Source organism: Canis lupus, chromosome 37, assembly GCF_003254725.2.
Source record: "Canis lupus dingo isolate Sandy chromosome 37, ASM325472v2, whole genome shotgun sequence".
Taxonomy (NCBI): Eukaryota; Metazoa; Chordata; class Mammalia; order Carnivora; family Canidae; genus Canis; species Canis lupus.
The window spans coordinates 22,532,510-22,551,594 of NC_064279.1; the positions used below are offsets into that span (position 1 = coordinate 22,532,510).

At 36.6% G+C, this 19,085-nt stretch overlaps 1 protein-coding gene across 2 annotated transcripts in view; it reads right to left on the bottom strand.

Annotated features, from left to right (window-relative positions):
• Positions 1-2,674: 2,674 nt before the first annotated feature.
• The window catches only part of ABCA12 (ATP binding cassette subfamily A member 12), a 169,760-nt gene continuing 153,349 nt past the window's right edge, over positions 2,675-19,085 (bottom strand). Inside the window, exons 45-53 of one of the 2 annotated variants that reach the window (XM_025441906.3) lie at positions 16,693-16,897; positions 15,262-15,371; positions 14,615-14,756; positions 13,487-13,621; positions 11,533-11,636; positions 9,990-10,082; positions 8,597-8,702; positions 5,299-5,436; positions 2,675-3,827 (exon numbers count right to left, since the gene is read on the bottom strand). In XM_025441906.3, the coding sequence (XP_025297691.1) occupies positions 3,720-3,827; positions 5,299-5,436; positions 8,597-8,702; positions 9,990-10,082; positions 11,533-11,636; positions 13,487-13,621; positions 14,615-14,756; positions 15,262-15,371; positions 16,693-16,897 (1,141 nt within the window). In that variant the 3' untranslated portion in view covers positions 2,675-3,719. Of the gene's footprint in view, positions 3,828-5,298; positions 5,437-8,596; positions 8,703-9,989; positions 10,083-11,532; positions 11,637-13,486; positions 13,622-14,614; positions 14,757-15,261; positions 15,372-16,692; positions 16,898-19,085 lie in introns of those variants that run through there. The other variant, XR_004812608.2, reaches the window with a different exon arrangement.

A 19,085-nucleotide genomic window follows, 5' to 3' on the forward strand; every position in this document is an offset into this window, starting at 1 on the left:
TTTCTGGGTTTTCTATTCTGTTCTATTGATCTATTTTTGTGAAAGACCACATTTTTGTTTGTTTTTGTGACTGTTTTGATCACTACAGCTTTGTAATATAACTTGAAGTCTGAAGTTATGATATCTCCAGCTTCACTTTTCTTTTTCAAAATTGCTTTGGCAAAAAAAAAAAAACAAAAAACAAAAAAAAAAAAAAACAAAATTGCTTTGGCTATTCAGAGTCTTTAGTGGTTCCATTTAAATTTTAGGATTGTTTGTTCTAGTTTTATGAAAAGTGCTGATGGCATTTTGATAGGGATTGCACTGAATATGTAGATTGCTTTAGGTAGCACAGACATTTTAACAATATTTGTTCTAATCCATGAGCATGGAATGTCTTTTCATTTGTTTGTGTCATCTTCATTTTCTTTTATTAGTATTTTATAGTTTTCAGAGTACATGTCTTTAACTCTTTGGTTAGGTTTATTCCTAGGTATCTTACTATTTTTTGTGTAAGTGTAAACGGGATTGTCTTCTTTTTTTTTTTTTTTAATTTTTATTTATTTATGATAGTCACAGAGAGAGAGAGAGAGAGGCGCAGAGACACAGGCAGAGGGAGAAGCAGGCTCCATGCACCGGGAGCCCGACGTGGGATTCGATCCCGGGTCTCCAGGATCGCGCCCTGGGCCAAAGGCAGGCGCCAAACCGCTGTGCCACCCAGGGATCCCGGATTGTCTTCTTTTAATGCTGCTTCATTATTAGTGTATTGAAACGCAACAGATTTCTCTTTTTTAAAAAAAGATTTTATTTATTTATTTATGACAGACACACAGAGAGAGAGAGGCAGAGACACAGAGGGGGAAGCAGGCTCCATGCAGGGAACCTGACATGGGACTTGATCCTGGGTCTCCAGGATCACACCCTGGACTGAAGGTGGCACTAAATCGCTGGGCCACCGGGGCTGCCTGTTTTCTGCATTTTTATTTTGTATCCTATGACTTCACTGGATTCATTTATCAGTTCTGGCAGTTTTTTGGTGGAGTCTTTCAGGTTTTATATCTATAGTATCATGTTGTCTGCAAATAGTGAAAGTTGCCCTTCTTTCTTACCAATTTGGATGCCTTTTATTTCTTTTTGTTGTCTGATTGCTGTGGCAAGGACTTCCAGTATTACGTTGAATAAAAGTGGTGAGAGTGGACATCCTTGACTCGTTCCTGACCTTAGGGGGAACAGTTTTTCTCCACTGAGTATGATGCTCGCTGTTAGTTTTTCATATGTAGCTTTTATTATGTTGAAGTATACTGCCTCTAAACCTACCCTCTTGAGAACTTATATCATGAAGGGATGTTGTACTTTGTCAAATGCTTTTTCTTAGTCTATTGAAATGACATTTGGTTTTTATCCTTTCTCTTATTGATATGATGTATCATGTTGTTGATTTGTGAATATTAAACCAGTCTTGCATCTCAGGAATAAATCCCACTTGATTGTGGTGAATGATTTTTTTTTTTGATATATTGTTATATTCTGTTCTTCACCTCTTTTAAATAAGACATCAACTCACCCCTTCCTTAATTTTTACCACTCATTTGTAAGTGTGGTTGACTTTATTTTTTATTTTTATTTTTATTTTTATTTTTATTTTTTTTAAAGATTTTTATTTATTTATTCATGATAGTCACAGAGAGAGAGAGAGAGAGGCAGAGACACAGGCAGAGGGAGAAGCAGGCTCCATGCACCGGGGGCCCGATGTGGGATTCGATCCCGGGTCTCCAGGATCGCACTCTGGGCCAAAGGCAGGCGCCAAACCGCTGCGCCACCCAGAGATCCCGTGTGGTTGACTTTAATGCAGATTTCTAGAAGTCATGAGGACAGTCCATAGCATGGTTGCACAGTGAATGAATGTGAAAATGTATTTGGAAATCCATGGTTTTCAAAGTCCGCTCAACCACTCCGCCTTCTCCCTGGGCTTTCATCTCTTTAATACTCAGTCTTCCCTGCTTTCTCCTTCTCCACTTCTCTCCTTGCCTTTTGCTTTCATTCCTACCACTACTCAGAAATGAGAAGGCAACCAACCAACCAACCACCATCATCACAATAACAAACACAATGAATGATAAATCCTTTTATTCTTTCATGAAGCCTGACCACCTTTTTTTGTCTTTGGGCTCCCGAAGACATTCATGCTCTCAGAGTTACAACTTCTACTCTGAAAACCTTATCTACATATTATACTCAATACAGGCTTTTTCTATACTAAGAGTTGTTCTGTTGCCATCTGTTAAGATGTGTATTTTTAGTCTGGATAGATTACAAATTAGGATGCATGCTCTGACAGAAAAGTAGACGGTACAATAAAGTATGGTATTAAAACAGAGGGATTGGGCTTAAACTGAGGAGGTAAAAAAGGAAGGCTTCTGTGAGAAAGAGTAACATTTCTGAAGACTGTTAGCATAGTCTCCTGACAAAGAGGAAGGAAGAACATTTCAAGTAGTAGGTCTGGAGATGCGAGGGGTTTGGTGCACTGGGAAAACTGAAAAGAACCAGCATGACTATACCCTAAAGAGGAAGAAGAGAAAGAAAGGGATGAAGGTGGAGAGGTGAGCAGGGACCTGATCACTGGAACCTTGTAGGTCACATGACTCCAGTTTTTAGGTTCCTGAATCTTCTCTGACAAATGAAAAGACTTCATGAATTATTTTTTCTAAACTTTGAGTTTATTGGTTTTTGAAACCAATACAATTGTGCCAAAGCTGGCAAATATGTACACACACACACACACACACACACACAATTACATAAAAGCACCTTCCCCGAGGGCCATATCATTATGAAGTCTATCCTATAGTCATATGCATGATTCTGGGTCAGCAGGGTGATTAGCTGAAATTTATCTCCATATTCATTTTCTCTCCACAGGAATGTTTCCTGCAGAGAGGCCCACAATATGAGGGTTTCTGTAAGAGATTAAAAAAAAAAAAAAAAAAGTTGCCTGCCAGCAGCACATGATTTTTCCATCAGTTTTTAGGATTTCTATCTGTTCAGCTGATACACCCATTTCCTCTGAAGAACAAACAGCTTCTTACTCTGCTCAGTGCCTTACTACGTGTTAAGGCCTGGCAGGAATAAATCTAAATTCTGTTTACCACCAGGGTAAACTGCCCTCTTATTGCATTCTTGTGGAAAGGCACTTTTTTGGCATTCAGTATACCCCACATATTTATAGGTACTGAAAATGACACACCACATATATTGCAGACATCGAGCCCACTGCTTACTGCCATTGCTAATCTATATCCAATGATGATGCTCATTCTGTTGTTTTCTGGAAATAAATTATTTTGTTTTCCCAATTCTATCTACCCCAAACTATCTTACTTTTCTTCTCCACTCTTACTTTTCAGCTACTAATAACTATGCCTTTTAAGTTGTCTTTTTATTAAAAGTAATAAATTAAGACATTTATCTTTAAGTGCATTGTGACCAGCATATACGTTAGCACGCTCGGAGTATTCAGTTTACCAAAATTCATTTCAGTAGCAACAACATTCACCGAGTTTAGAAAAAAAAAACTTTCCACTTATAGTTAGTTAGTTACTTGTTAGTCTCACACAATTGTACCTTCCATACAGTATAATACTTTAAAATTAAGATAGCTTGAGGAAGTGATATCTTCTGTGGCTCTTCCTTAAAAGGAAGCCATTGACCATTTGCTGTGCTTGACTTTGATAGAGATAATACTAAGATTCCATCCGGTCATCCTGTGAATCAACGCTTATGGTGGAACCTTGGCTACTGGTATCAGCAGTTTCATAGGACTTTTGATCTTTGGCAAAGTTGATGAAAACCTATTTTTTAAGGGAAATAAAGCCATTAGTGCTTGGTAAGCCAAAGGAAGAAATAGGGTTAATTCACACACACACACAGTGAAAGAGAAAAAAGAGAAGTAAAGTAGATATTATAGGGACATGACCACACAGAAACATACATTTTCACTAGTATTCCTCTTATATATTCAAATTTAACTGGGGCAGGGGATGCCTGGATGGCTCAGTCAGTTAAGTGTCCCACTTATGATTTCAGCTCGGTTGTCAGGGCTGTAGGATGGAGCCCCATGCTAGGCTCTGCGCTTGGCATAGAGTCAGCTTGCCCCTCTCCTTCGGCCTCTCCCCCTACTCACACTCTTTCTCTCTCAAAATTAAATAAAGTTTTTAAGAAAATTAACAGGTTTGAAAATAAAATCTATATCTAGAACTATAATCATAATATCAATCTAAAGCTATAATTAAATATCTATAACCACATATTTGCATTTATAAGATTTACATTAATATTTCTATCAAGTATAATCCAGGAATCCAAGCCATTATCAAATGTTTATATAATGATGCTGAGACAAATTTCACTAGTTTCAAGAGTTAATGTACTAAAATAAAATTTGTATCAAGAGCCCACATTATGTTCAGTAAGCCAATTATTTAACAGGCAGACCTTTAGGACTTGGTCATAGATTCCTCCAGAAACTGAGATTCTACTTTTGTGTCAGACAGGGGTCCTGGTAGTTGATTTTAAGTCAAAGGCTAACATTTCTGGGTCAGTAAAGCCATAATTGGCTAAAACCCTCATAAAAAATTGTCCATAAAATGCAGCACTTAAGAGGCCCTTGAGGCCTAACATTTAGACTCGTCCTTACGATAGATGCTACTCAATGTTCTATACATCAGGGTTGGTTGAGCTCTACAAAATTAACATAGGGCAAAGAGGATGACAGATGACCTCTAAAGTCTCCAGTTATAGAAGATAAAATAATTAAGACAGATGATGTGAGTGAAACAAAAAAATTCTGCATTTACTAGTTTGGTTGCCTGAACCTAGCAGATCTACAGGTCTGGCACTGAATTCTCTCTAGAAACCCCCATCCTGTGCTAACCCTGGAAGCCAATCGATAATGTTATTTAAGAAATCTACCGGGGGGGGGGGGAAGAAAAATTTATCAAGGAGAAAGGAAAGTGTTAATAACTATTTGTTTTATGGGTGAAACTAACATTTTGTTTCTTTATATATTCCTACAACCTAATGAATATAAATGTCTTATAGAAAGGAAAAATCTTTTCTCCATTAAAAAATGTTTAATGCCTTTCACATTTTTTTTTTGAACATCCTAAAATGCTGTTAGAAATAAATTCAGCTAAATTTTTCAGGTGCGAGCTTAGATATTGTTTCAATTACAAACAAATTGAATGTCATTAAAAAGAAATAACCAGAATGTGTAATAATTAAATGTGGCATTATGCACATGGATCATGGTAACCAGCTTACCTCTTCCAGAGTAGTCTGACTCACTAAGAAATTTGTGATATTTAAAGCAGTCTTGTTGGTTTCCAGCAGATCAAAAATGTTTGCTACTCCTCCTGCCGTGACTGGCACATGATACTCTAGCATGCTGAGGTGCTGATCCTGTGGGAACCAAAGGAAAAAATTTATTCTGCAATGTCAGGTAATATTGAGTTGACTAGACATAACTTGACCAAGAGCTAAAGAAAATACTGAAATTCATTCCGTTGACAATGATGAGACAGTGTAAAGGATGGCTATGTTTTGCAGCTAACAACCTGTAAAGATGAGATGAAAAGTTTTACAAATGTCAAAGAGGAAATAAAATTAAAAATCTAATGAAAATTCCCAAGTATTCTATTTTCCTTATAGTCTTGCCTAGAAAAAAAATATTGTGAAATGGTATTTCAGATGTCAGATTATGCTCAGCTCACATAAGATTTTTTTTTTAATTTTTATTTATTTATGATAGACACACAGAAAGAGAGAGAGAGAGGCAGAGACATAGGCAGAGGGAGAAGCAGGCTCCATGCACCGGGAGCCCGACGTGGGATTCGATCCCGGGTCTCCAGGATCGCGCCCTGGGCCAAAGGCAGGCGCTAAAACGCTGCGCCACCCAGGGATCCCACATAAGATTTTTTTAAAAGAGATCACATTTAGAAAATTTTGTTGTTTTAATGCTAGAACTGTACTAAAAGGCTAAGGATTAACTGTTCAATTTATATTGGCTAAAGAGGCTAGATTTCAGAAGTGCTGTGTAGGAAAACTTTCATTAATATATGCCATATCTGGGGCATCTGGGCGGCTCAGTTGGTTAAGACTGCCTTCAGCTCAGGTCACGATCTCAGAGTCCTGGGATTGAGCCCCAGATGGGGCTCCCTGCTCAGTGGTAGTCTGCTTCTCCCTCTCCCTCTGCCCCTCACTTTCTCCCAATCCCCACTGGTGCCTACTGGTGCCTGCTTTCTCTCTCTCAAATAAATAAAATCTTAAAAAAATATATGCCACATTGTTTCTTAATTTACCCTAAAATGCTTTCCAATTTCTTTATTTAGTCTATGGTATCACCATCTACTTAGTAATCTATTTTTGCTTCCATGGAGCATCTTTAATACCTTAATTTTCTACATATTCAATTAGTTACTATATCCTATTTGTTTTTTCTTCTAAAATGAGTCTCGCATTTAAACCTTCCCTCTCTACTTGCACCATTAACTCCATTCTCACCACTCCATACCTGAGTGACTGCCTCGGCCTCTTCCGTGGCCTAGAACCTGTATATATTCACATATCCTGGCACAAAGCAGCTAGGATAATCTTTCCTGAGAACTATTTTATCAAGATATGTTCTTACTCCAGAATCTATCCCTGCAACCTAAATGGATCAGATGAAGACTGTGTATTTCACCTGGTTTTTATTTTTTTTTAATTTTAATTTTAATTTTTTTTCACCTGGTTTTTAAAACTTCTGTTACTGGATACCCCTCCTCTTATCACACTATCTTTGCTCACTGGCTAACCCCTCTTATCGACCTGGTTATGCATTGCACCTGTCACTACCATCAGGCTATCTTATTTTTATTCCCAAAATGTTGCTCTTGCTATTTCTCTTCTAGGGATCTAGAAACAACTACGTTCTTGTCAAGAATGTTATGTTTAGAAAGGAATGAAACTTTTATGATCACTCTATTTGCTTTGTATAGCCCTGGTCCTACAAGTAACAGACCAGGGTGAATGTAATCTCAACACCCAGTGAATAAACATACATTTCTTTTTTTTTTTTTTTTTTTTTTGCTAAACACAGATTTCACCTCAGAAACTCACCAAAAGAAAAAGCACTATTGTGATTTGTGCAAAACAGAGTCCTTTAATTTTTAAATTTGATTTTAATTTAGGTGGTAGAAAATGGACTTTGATAAGAATCATAAAAGCTATTATTTCCTGGAGAAGCCAAGGTTTGGGAGGTAGAGACAAAGGTATTTTATAGAGATAAAAGAATTGTTTTAAAAAATACATTCTATTTTGCTCTCTATAATCATGTCACATTAATATGGTGCCTTATAGTTTATGAAGTAGCTTTGTAGACATTTTATCATTTGTTTCTCACACCAATCTCATGAAGTAGATGTCATTATTCCTTTTCTACAAAGGAGAAAAATGAAGTTCAGAGACTTTAAATGTCTTGCTGGTAATCACACAGGCAGAGCCCAAGTCTTCCCATTTCCTTCCATCATTCCACACCTAATTTCTTTTATTTTACTTTTATTTTAATTTTTTAAAGAATTTATTTATTTGAGAGAGAAAACACGACTAGTGGGAGGGGCAGAGGGAGAAGCACATTCCCCTTTGAGCAAGAAGCCTGATGCAGGGCTCCATCCCAGGACCCTGAGATCATGACTTGAACAGAATCAGATGCTTCACTAACTGAGCTGTTCAAGTACCCCTACATCTGCTTTCCTTTAAAAACATTCATTTGCTATAATCATCTTGTACAAACTACCTGTACATCAAAGATGTTATGATGATAGCTTTTTCTGTCACATGCATTTATTTTAAGTATGTACTATGTGAGATATATAAATATATATGCCTGCCCATCCTGTGGATATGCATACATAAGATCAAATTAAGTGAACAATGTTTCAACTAGTGTGGGAATTAAGAACTTGATTTCCAAGCAGTTCTGTTTAAACTACTGTGGTCATATCTTTCAAATGAGAGAAGCAAGAAGATAATCTTCTCTAGCTCTGACATTCACAAACTCTATTTTTTTTTTTTTTTTTGTAAGATGAAATGTCTTTGGTCATATAATATTTGTCATCCTTTAATTCCTTAACATATGTAACTAGTAAACTAGTTGGGAATATAACTCAAAAACTAATAGCATGGTCATAAGGTCTTTGTGAGGAAGAAATAAATAAAGCTATATAAAAGGATCACATTTTATTTATGTATATATGTTATGTACGTATGTATTTATTTTAATGTAAGCCCTACCCCCAATGTGGGGCTCAAACTCATGACCCTGAGATGAGGAGTTGCAGGCTCTAAAGATTGAGCCAGCCAGGTGCCCTAGGACTACATTACTTTCAACTAGCTATAAAATGATATAATTAATTTGAAGATTCTATTTGTTCCTACTAAGTGTGTTTCAGAATATCATGTGTAGCTTGAACTAATATATTAATAATAAGGCTATGTTTGACTTGAAAATGGTAAACAACCATATTAGATTATGACTAGCAAAACTAATCAAGATCAAAAGGCAGGACAATTTCCTACTTACTTTTAAGTATGTTTTTGGGAAGTGCAGTTGCATAAACCTTGTGAGGGTATCCATGCTCACTTTGGTATTCTTCAAGTGAACCTTGACAGTAAATCCTCGTCCAAACCTAGAAAGAAAAAGTACAAAGTGTGATAGGAGTTCTATTTTGCTGAAATAGCTCCCCTGGAATTCTAGGTAATGAAACAGGACCCAAGCTGACCATTATTTCCCCTTTTTTAATATAAAGACTGCCATTTTCTCATAAAAGTTCAAGGTATGTTGCAACTGGAAATAGTGCCCTGCCATGATTTTTTATTTAGTTCTACCACTGTACAAAGTCACACTCCTTGGACAAAAGCTGCATTAGAAAGAAAACATAACTTGGCTTTCATTGATATCAATCAATTGGCAATTGATGTCAATATCTGGGGTTAAATACTTTCTAATTTAAAACAAACAAGGTCTTAAAAGGCAAGTCATTGGAGTTTTGGTGTCCAAAGTGAAGATTAAAGTCACTAGGATTTTAAAAATGAATAAGAAATCAATATGCTAGCTGTATGCCCAAGAATAGAGTTTGTAAGCAAGTCACAACAGACTCTCTGAGAACAATGTATAATGTCCCTTTCCTCCTTCTACCTTAATTATCTTGTTTAATACCATTTTACAAGAAAACCAGGTTGTACAGATTAAGGTATAAAGTAATGTCCTCAAGTTTGGAGATTAATATAGATATGTGTAAGTGCATATGCACTCTGGCAAATATAAATATTAATTTAATTTTAATTTGATAATATGATATTTATGTACATTTCCCCAAAGTATTCTTGATTAAAAGGCTTTGAACGCAGTAAAAATGTTAAATAGCTTGCTGAAAGCCTGTGCAAATGGCAAATGAACACGCTAGATAAAAATCTATGCTTTCATGTACTTGTCAAGGTCTAATTTGTTATCGAGTAAATTCTTGAAAACTACTTTCCGAGAGTATTTGTGTTGTAGATTTTCTTTTAAGATCTTTTAGTAAGAAAAAAAAAAAGATCTTTTAGTAAGATAATTTAAGGTAAATCGATTATCAACTTTTTCTTTCCAGTTTTACTTCTCATTATAGGACAATTTGTTGAGTAATCCTCTAAGGTAAGTACGGTACTTTTAGATTGACTTCCCAACATCATATGTTAAACAATACAATTGTTCACCTGTTTTATTTTTTTTAAAGATTTATCTATTTGAGAGAAAGAGAGAGAGAGAGCGAGCATGGTGGGGAGAGGCAGAGGGAGAGGAAGAGAGAATCTCAAGCAGACACCCCGCTGAGTGCAGAGCCCAATGTGGGGCTCATTCTCAACCTTAAGATCACAGCCTGAGCCAAAACCAAGACTCAACTGCTTAGCCAACTATGCGACCCGGGCACCCACCTTACCTGCTTTTTATATGCTGCAAAGATCCAATACATTGGAATCTTCCATTTACCATAATGGCCAACCTGGTACAGAGAGCCTCACATTCTTCCATGCTGAAAGACAGAATCACATCAGCATTCTGAGCACACAAAAGTGCTCATAAGCATAAGCTTAAATGTTTCATTATGGCACCTTAGAAATACTATTTTAGTTCCTTAAAATGTCTTTTCCCTTGAAGGACACAAAAAATATATTTTAAAATATAAATGAAATGTCTTCACATAGGGTTTATTACTCTTTATTCTCCAGCTTGAAGCCCTCTCTCTCACCTGGAATGCCCTCTCATCAAGCACAGTATTTCTTTCAACCTCTTTCAAGCTTAGGCTTAAGACCTACATTCCCTGAGAAATGTTTCCAAAATAATCTTGAGCTTTTTTCATGATGCTTCATACTCCATATTCAGTTGGCTTTTATGCTTTGTTATTTATAAGTAGTTAACCTGTACTTGATTATATAATCTCTCATTTCAAGAACTATGACAACTAGTAGAGATCCTCTCCACTTTGTACAAAAGTGAATGGAAATTAAAGATTGGCTTCAGAACATGTAGTGTGCCAGGCAAAGCTAGGATATGAACAAGTCTCTTAATTATAAATAAATCTAGAATTTTTTCTATTATATGGTAATTGCAGTGAAGGGATGACTTTAATACAGGCTTACCTTGTAAGGAAGGCACAGATAAGATGCTTCAGTAGCCTTTTTACTGAATTGATTGGAAGGGTCTATTCATAGAGGAGGCTTGGAGATTAAAACTTAGATTTTGTGAAAAGACCATTTCAGGTAGAAAGCACAGGCAGAGAGAGGGTGTGGTGATAGGGAAGGGCAGTGAATGTATGTGCAACCACTAGTCATTCAGATGGACTGGTAGGTGGGGTTGTCATGGTAAAAAAAAAAAAAAAGACTGGAAATTTAGATAAGGCCAGACAATAAAAGGCCTTTCATACTAAGGTGGAGGATAATGAATTTTATGCAATAGGCAACAGGGATTCTTAGTTAAATTGAGAAAGTCACAAGTCCCTTTTCATTTAAGAGAAATTTGTTTTTACTTTTTAAAAAAATTTCTTTTTAAAGATTTATTCATTTATTTTAGAGAGAGAGAGAGAGAGCACATGCACGTGCACACACACAAGTGGGAGAGGGGCAAGGGGAGAGAATCCAGTGGTGGACCTCTGCATGGAGCGCAAAGCCCCATGTGCGGCTTGATCTCAAGACCCATGAGATCGTGACCTGAGCCGAAATCAAGAGTTGGACGCTTAACAGGCTTAGCCACCCAGGGGCCCTAAGAGAAATTTGTTTTTAGAAAGATTGCTTAGGCCCTATCCTACCCACCACAGGAGCTGGATTCTCACACGAAACCTGCCTGACTTCCTCCTCTGATGCAAACATAAAATACTTTAATCCAATTGTGGATTCATTATCAATACATAATATGTAGGATTACCTCTTCCCCTCTCTCCTCCTAAAATCCTGTCAATGGCTTTAAAGTTGCCACACGCAGTTTACCTGTGAGATGTGAGGATGACTGAACATTTATTCTGCACTTCTTCTGAAATGATCTTCCAGAGGTGCCGTTTCGACTTAGGATCCATCCCAGAGCTCGGCTCATCCTTAATAGAAAGTTACAAGAAAAATTTATCAAATTAATTAAATTTTTGATGAGGTTCTTTACATGAATCACTGCGTCTCACTTGCCTAGAACAGAAATTACTTTGCAAAGTCCTGTGACGAACTTGTTTTATACTTAATAGGCTTCTTTCTGCTGCTGTCAAAAAGCTCAAAATTAATCATTTAAAATTGTCAATCTGTTTTAAAAAGTGTCTCAGTGAAGTTGACACCCTGTTACTTTACACTGGTCTCATATTTCTTTGGAAAAAAAATCTGCTTCAATTACTGACAAAGTGGAGTTTCTGCATTTAATACTACATTGTCACATATATATCTGAAGCTGCATCAGCAAGATTGCTACCTTGCTCCTGATAGTAGAATTGTGGCTATGAGTGATATGCACATGTGACACGCAGAGAACATAATTTGACTTTTCAGTTAGTATTTGAGGTGTATTTTAAATTCTATGGTATTAATTGAAATGTAATCTTCTTTGGAGAAATAAAAATAAGATTGCCATGTACAAAATATAAATTATATTTTAAAGTAAATGTTTTGAAAAATTATACAGACATAAATTCAAAATGCAAAAATAGATAATCTAAACAAGCAGTAATAGATTCTGAGAGATAATTAAATTAACAAATTAGAGGTCAAGATGAGGAAATAATTAAAGATAATGTATTTGCAGTTGTACATAGGATTATCTGAGGCTTATTATAGTAAGAGATTAAAGAAATGAGTGTTGATTTGGGGAAACAGGAAAAGATATCTTGTTACTGCTCCTATTTTTGAAGGCGATAGCATATATGGCAAATGCATATGGCAGAAAATATGATAGCTTTCTCTCATAGCTTGTATTTCAGTTCATCTCATTACTGCATAACATTTGCATAGCACTTTTAAACATTTTAAGTACTTTACATCGATTGTCTCCTGGGGGTGCCTCATGGTTGTTTTGTTCAAGTTAAGGGACACTTAGACAATAAAATTACACCATAAGCGTCAGTTGGTAGGGATGTAATGCATTATAAGCTTCTGGTATTATAGAAAGATAGGTTGGCATCCCTCTGCTGGGCAGTTTAAATGATTTGGTCCTCTGTATGACTTAATCCCTGGAATAATGTGCTGATTTATAGCTGAATTTGTATGGCATATGATTAAAACCCTTCTGAAGTTTGGAGTTCTTTGAATGAAGGGATCTTCCAAGATAAGGGCAAGTTCATTTCTCAGAAATAAGCCCTTTCACAGTGTTTAACCTGAAGAGCAGGATGCCCTGTCATCTCTATGGGTAATTTGTATTTCCAAATGATTAATTTTCCAGCTCTTAACCAAAATAAAATATGTAGAATGCATTTCTTGCCTCCAAAGAATTCAAATAAAATAGAAAGGCAACATTGTCAATCACACCCCAAACTAGGTAACTCATATTTTTAAGTAACAAGGAAATGAAATTTTAGAACAACACATTGCCCTAAAATATATCTTTCTGTTTTAGTAGAAGTTGGAAAATATGTTGGTTCACCTGATGAGTTACTAACTACAGATTTCTTCAGTAACAGACAATCAAATTCTTCCATATTTCATAATATTACTTATTTGAATACCTGAATTTGTTTTGGCTACTTCCTGTTCACATGACAAGTGTTTCTTCTGAAACGGACTAGCCATAGCTCTTTGCTAATATAAATTCCCTTAATGAGATAGTATATGTAAGATGTTTTGCAAAATAATCAGCATATAGTGAGACTTCAGTAAAGGTTTATGGCAACGATGAAAATAAAATGTTACACACACTATTGGGTATGTGGGTCTAATTATGTGGTCGCCTTTTCCGTAATGATCCTCTTACCAGCAGTAGAATGGAAGGTTTCCCTATCAAGGCCAGTGCTGTGGATAATTTTCTTTTTGTGCCATAACTGCACAGCGAGGTAGCTCTGTCCTTGTAGGGCATCAGGTGAAGTCTCCTAAGGAGTTTATGAACAGTCTGTGGGTGGAAAACAGGAGTTAGGTTGTGATCTTCCCCTGCCAAAATTCTAACAGCATTACATGGAAAAAAGAATTGTGAAAGTTCTATAGTGAAGAAACACATACCTGAAAACAAATCAAACACTATACCCAACATATTTTACTTTTACTTTTAAAGGTCCATCTAAAAATTAATAATCATTTAAAGGGAGAAGAAATTCTGTAGAGACTCATTTTCAGATGGGATTTTCCCCTAAATGTGAGTGTGTGTGTTTACAATTGTGGGCTGCACTTTCTGCAGGATTTCTTTATACAACTTAAAAGAGCTGAAAGAGAATTTGACCCTTCATAAGGCAGGTTTCTCATGGATCGTCCTGTTTCATCTTTCTTCTTATGGAGGGAGCAAATTGTCACAAAGGCTTTATATCTATTTAAAACTGACCCAGTATCAAAATTTCAGCACATTAACTTAGGAATCATGGGTTCTTGAGACTATTTCTGTAAACAGCTCTGGCAAATAGTGGAATCCTAGGAAGATTTCAACAGGTCCTCAGGATTGCACAAATAGAGGAACCTGCCAGAAGGGTTAGCCATTCCATTAAAAAGGCAAATTATTGCAGTGAAGTCCAAAACCACATTAAAAAAACCAAACTGGAAGCTATTTGATTTTATGTGGGCAGTTTGCAGGGAATTCCATGTTTCGAAACTTATCTAAACACTAGAGGATGTACAGACCTCACCAACCAATGCTTAGCCCAGAGCCTAAGGATCTTTTATTGGATAGTTCTTAAAAGGTAACTAAGCAAACACAGGTCCAGGAGCTTCTGCAGCTGAGTTCAGAGGTGTATAGCTGATCTTCACAATTAAGGTAAGACTGCCTCAGTGCTCACTGACAGGAAGGAAATGCCATAGTTTTCCAGATTTCAACTTAGTTGTGAGCATAGGGGGTGGGTGGGCGGTGGCGGTGACAGTAATGGTTTTCAAATGAACTAGTTTTCACACTTCTACTCACTTCTTTAATATCTTTTTCTGGAATTCCATGTATCCTGGCATAGAAATACAGGTGTTCTTCTACGGACACCAGGTCATCTAAGGCATCTTCCTGAGGGCAGTATCCAACCAATGAGCTGTGTGAGTCAACGTGACCCAGAGATCTGAATTGAAAAAAAGCAAAGACACAGATGCATTTCAAAAGGTATGTCCCTTCTAGTCCCCAAATGTTGGGAAAACAGCTCTATTTTGGTCATGGTGATTGGTGATTCTACTAAAAAGAGGTAAAATATCCCAGCATATCCCACATCACACTGAAAGGTTTAAAAATTCACACTTGATCTGGAATAGCTATTTTTTCTCTAAGGATTTAATAATATAACTACAAAATAAAAGAGGCTTCATTTTAATTTTTTTCATGTAATTATGTTGTGCTCGGTAAGTTGAAGCCATGGTTTTTCATACCCAGTTTTTTTTTTTTTCAATTTTTTTTAATTTATTTATGATAGTCACAGAGAGAGAGAGAGAGAGGCAGAGACACAGGCAGAGGGAGAAGCAGGCTCCATGCACCGGGAGCCCGACGTGGGATTCGATCCCGGGTCTCCAGGATCGCGCCCTGGGCCAAAGGCAGGCGCCAAACCGCTGCGCCACCCAGGGATCCCTTCATACCCAGTTTTATTTCTTATCAGAATATTTCCACTTGAAGGAATTATGTCTCCTGTCAGCATCTTGAAGATAGTTGTCTTTCCTGCTCCATTCACCCCAAGAAGGCCAAAGCACTGGTTTGGGAGAGCAAAAAAAAAAAAAAAAAAAAAAAAAAAAGATATAAATCTTAATCCAAACCAAAGACATGTTACTATTATGTCCTATTCCTTTTCTCTCTGGGTGAAATAAATTACAAAGAAAAATAAATCATTGGAATTATTCATAGATACTGTAGTATTCCGTTGATGTTTGATAAAACTTTCTCTTTTAAAACAAATGGTTACTTACATATCTTTTTTTCCTTTAACCATCTGAACATTTGTATGTATACATAGGACTTATTTTACATATTATCTTATATTATCTCTGTGACATGATAAAACATCCCACAAGATATGCTAACTTGACAAAGTAATTATATTTATAGATTTCACATTATTTACACAAAAATCACAACTTTACTGGATAAGCCGCTGAAGGAATAATTTCTTTATGCTGTTGAATAGATTTGATGCGTTTGGTTTGCAGCTCTGCTCCCAAAACTAAGGGAAATGCTGAGCAGCCCGGGTGGCTCAGCGGTTTAGCACCACCTTCAGTCCAGGGCGTGATCCTGGAGACCCAGGATGAAGTACCAGGTCGGGCTCCCTGCATGGAGCCTGCTTCTCCCTCTGCCTCTCTCTCTCTCTCTTTCTGTGTCTCTATGAATAAATAAATCTTAAAAAAAAAAAAAAAACCACAACTAAGGGAAATGCTCACATTCTCTTTCACCTTTCAACGCTGCCTTAATATTTCTTCTTTTTTTGTTTTAAAGATTTATTTATTAGACAGAGTGCTTGAGTGCACACATGAGTGGGGGAAGGGGGAAAGGAAGAGGGAGAAGCTAAAGCAGACTCCACACAGAGCACCGAGTCCAGCTCGGGGCTTGATCCCAAGACCCTGAGATTATGACCTGAGCTGAAATCAAGAGTCAGATGCTTAACTGAGTCACCCAGCTGCCCCAATATTTCTTCCAAAAAAACAACAAGAATAACTACAGGTAGTTCTAGGACCTCACTTCTGACCACTGGTCTCTTTATGCTGTCTTTCACAGATGGCTGAAAACTAAAAGTTGAAGAGAGCACCCTGCACAGGCATCTTGACCAGAAGTCCACCCCAGCGAGGACAACAGCTTGGCAAGGGGCTCAGGACTGGGGGTGTGGTAAGTCCTCTCTGTTGAGAGGGAAGATTTAGAGGGTATATAACACATGGATGTGTATAAATTTTAAATACAGCATACATCAAGATATTAAGGAGTTGACATCCATATTTCTAGAAAAAATATAGGAAAAGATAAAGATTTTTATCACTTAGCATGCCAATATAAAGGACTGTTGACAACGAAGCAGTGCTCCTCACCTCCCCAGCGGGTATCCCGATGCTGATGTTGTTTACAGCGATAATCTTTTTGTGGATCAGCTGATAGGTTTTTGTGAGCCGATGGAGCTGGACCAGGTCAAATTCACCTGCACCATTCTCCACTCTGAGTCTCTCAGCCCTCACATCTTCATCTTCATCTATTGTCTCCATTACAGGCGAAGAATTAAATTTTCTGAAGAAGAGTCTAAAATATGGGCCCAGTGATTTTGCATCAGTAATTATGAATTGGTACCACTCAATTTTCACATGTTTTAATGGGTTCTCAATTCACCAAAAGTGTGCAATCACACACTAGGTTTGTTTTAAATTTGTTATGTATGATGCTACTTAAATAAGTTAAAAATTAGTACGAATGCCCTTCACCATATTCAATATAGTATTTGGAAAACAGCTTCTGCTTTCCATGCCTTAAATGCTTTCAGATCTATTGTAATAATTCAGTTAGTTTGGTTTTGAAAGTTACTTCCTAAAAGAGAGACCAGAGTCATTAGGTTATTAGTAAGCAACACTTAGAAGTCCATGATCAATGAGCATCTTTTAAAAAAAAATCCTTTCCTTTTTATTTCTTCTTTAATCATCAATGACATGAATGTTCCTCTATGTTCTGTTTACTGTGAATGTCTTACCAAGGATCTAGCCAATATATTAAGGTTATCAGTCCTGAGAACTAAGTCTCAAAACTACCTCAGTATCTTGCCTAACATACACTAAAGCGAACCAAACCAAATTTAAAAACCCAACAAATCAATTCAGGTCTTCCTCCCAATGTCCCTGTTTCTTTTAATGATATCCCCAGAGATTCCAACTGTGATATATTCTTTGAATCTTCCCCATTCCAAACTCTGCTCATGTAGTCAGTCTCGTAGCACTGGAAATGCCTTGTAACACCCCAGTCATCAATCATGTTCTGTCTATTTCTATTATCATCAGAGGCTTTCACTCTTTCTCACCTAAATTCTTCAGGAATCTCAAATTGCTCCAGTATCTCTGACTCTTCCATTCTAATCTGTAGGACCTTCACAGAATCACATTCCCTAAAGCACCATTTGATCAGGTTGCTTTCTGGTCAAAACCCTTATTGGACTACTATTTGTTTGTTGAATAAAGTCCAAATCATCTCTTTAACTAAGTATAGAGCCCATAGTCTTCCAGCCATGTGCTGGAGCTCCTACTATTTTATTACATTTATTCTATGTTCTAATCACATTGTATTTATTACTCACTTATCAAATACAATCCAAGTTTTTTTTGCTAGATCTTTGCTTTTGTCATTCTTTTCATTATTTTTAATTTATATTTTATTTTTCCATAGGTGATGCCTGTGTCTTATGTATTAAAAAGGTACTAAAGAATATATAGTGAGAAGTAAGTTTCCTTCAATTCTATACAGTTCTCTTCAGTAGGGCACCCATAATTAGAGACAGTCTATGCATATGGATATATAAATTATAGTTCTTTTAACTCAAATGGTAATATACATTACACAAAGTTCTGAAACTTGCATTTTTAATTTAATAAAAATCAGTAGTAACCCCAAATATTACATATAAAACTGTATGGGTCTAATGACTGCATAGTGTTTCACTTATGAAAAAATCATATAATTTATTGAACCCATCTTTACATGCTAGACATTTTTTTTTTAATTTTTTTATTTATTTATGATAGTCACAGAGAGAGAGAGAGAGGCAGAGACACAGGCAGAGGGAGAAGCAGGCTCCATGCACCGGGAGCCCGATGTGGGAATCGATCCCGGGTCTCCAGGATCGCGCCCTGGGCCAAAGGCAGGTGCCAAACCGCTGCGCCACCCAGGGATCCCACATGCTAGACATTTATGTTGTTTCATTCTTTTGCTATTAAGAATGGTTGCTATGATGGATGACTTTACAGATACATAATTCTGCAAATATGTGAACATACTTATAGGAAAAACTCCTAGAAATGGAATAGCTGGGTAAATGGTATATATATTTCTTTTTATTTATGATTGTTTTCACTCAATCTCCTTCTCCCAAACTCACTGCTAATATTATACTTAGTCTTCTCCCCCATTTCTACTTTCTTTCCATCCTCTTAAACTCAACTCAAACACTACATCTTTTGTTTATGTATTTTCTCTGTACCACTCTGAATTTTAATTTCTTTAAGGCTAACAATTGAGCTTATTTAATTTTATTCTCTCATTCTACAATAATACTTACACTTGGTAAGGTTTGATAACTATTTTCTGAATGAAATGAATAAAAAAATACACTACAATTTTTAAAAGGTTTTTGAGTACAACATTTCCATTTTACTAAAGGAAAGATGACTAGGGACCCCTTCCTAAATATTTTGAATTGGGTTCTCTCATGGATGTCAAATGCTATGCT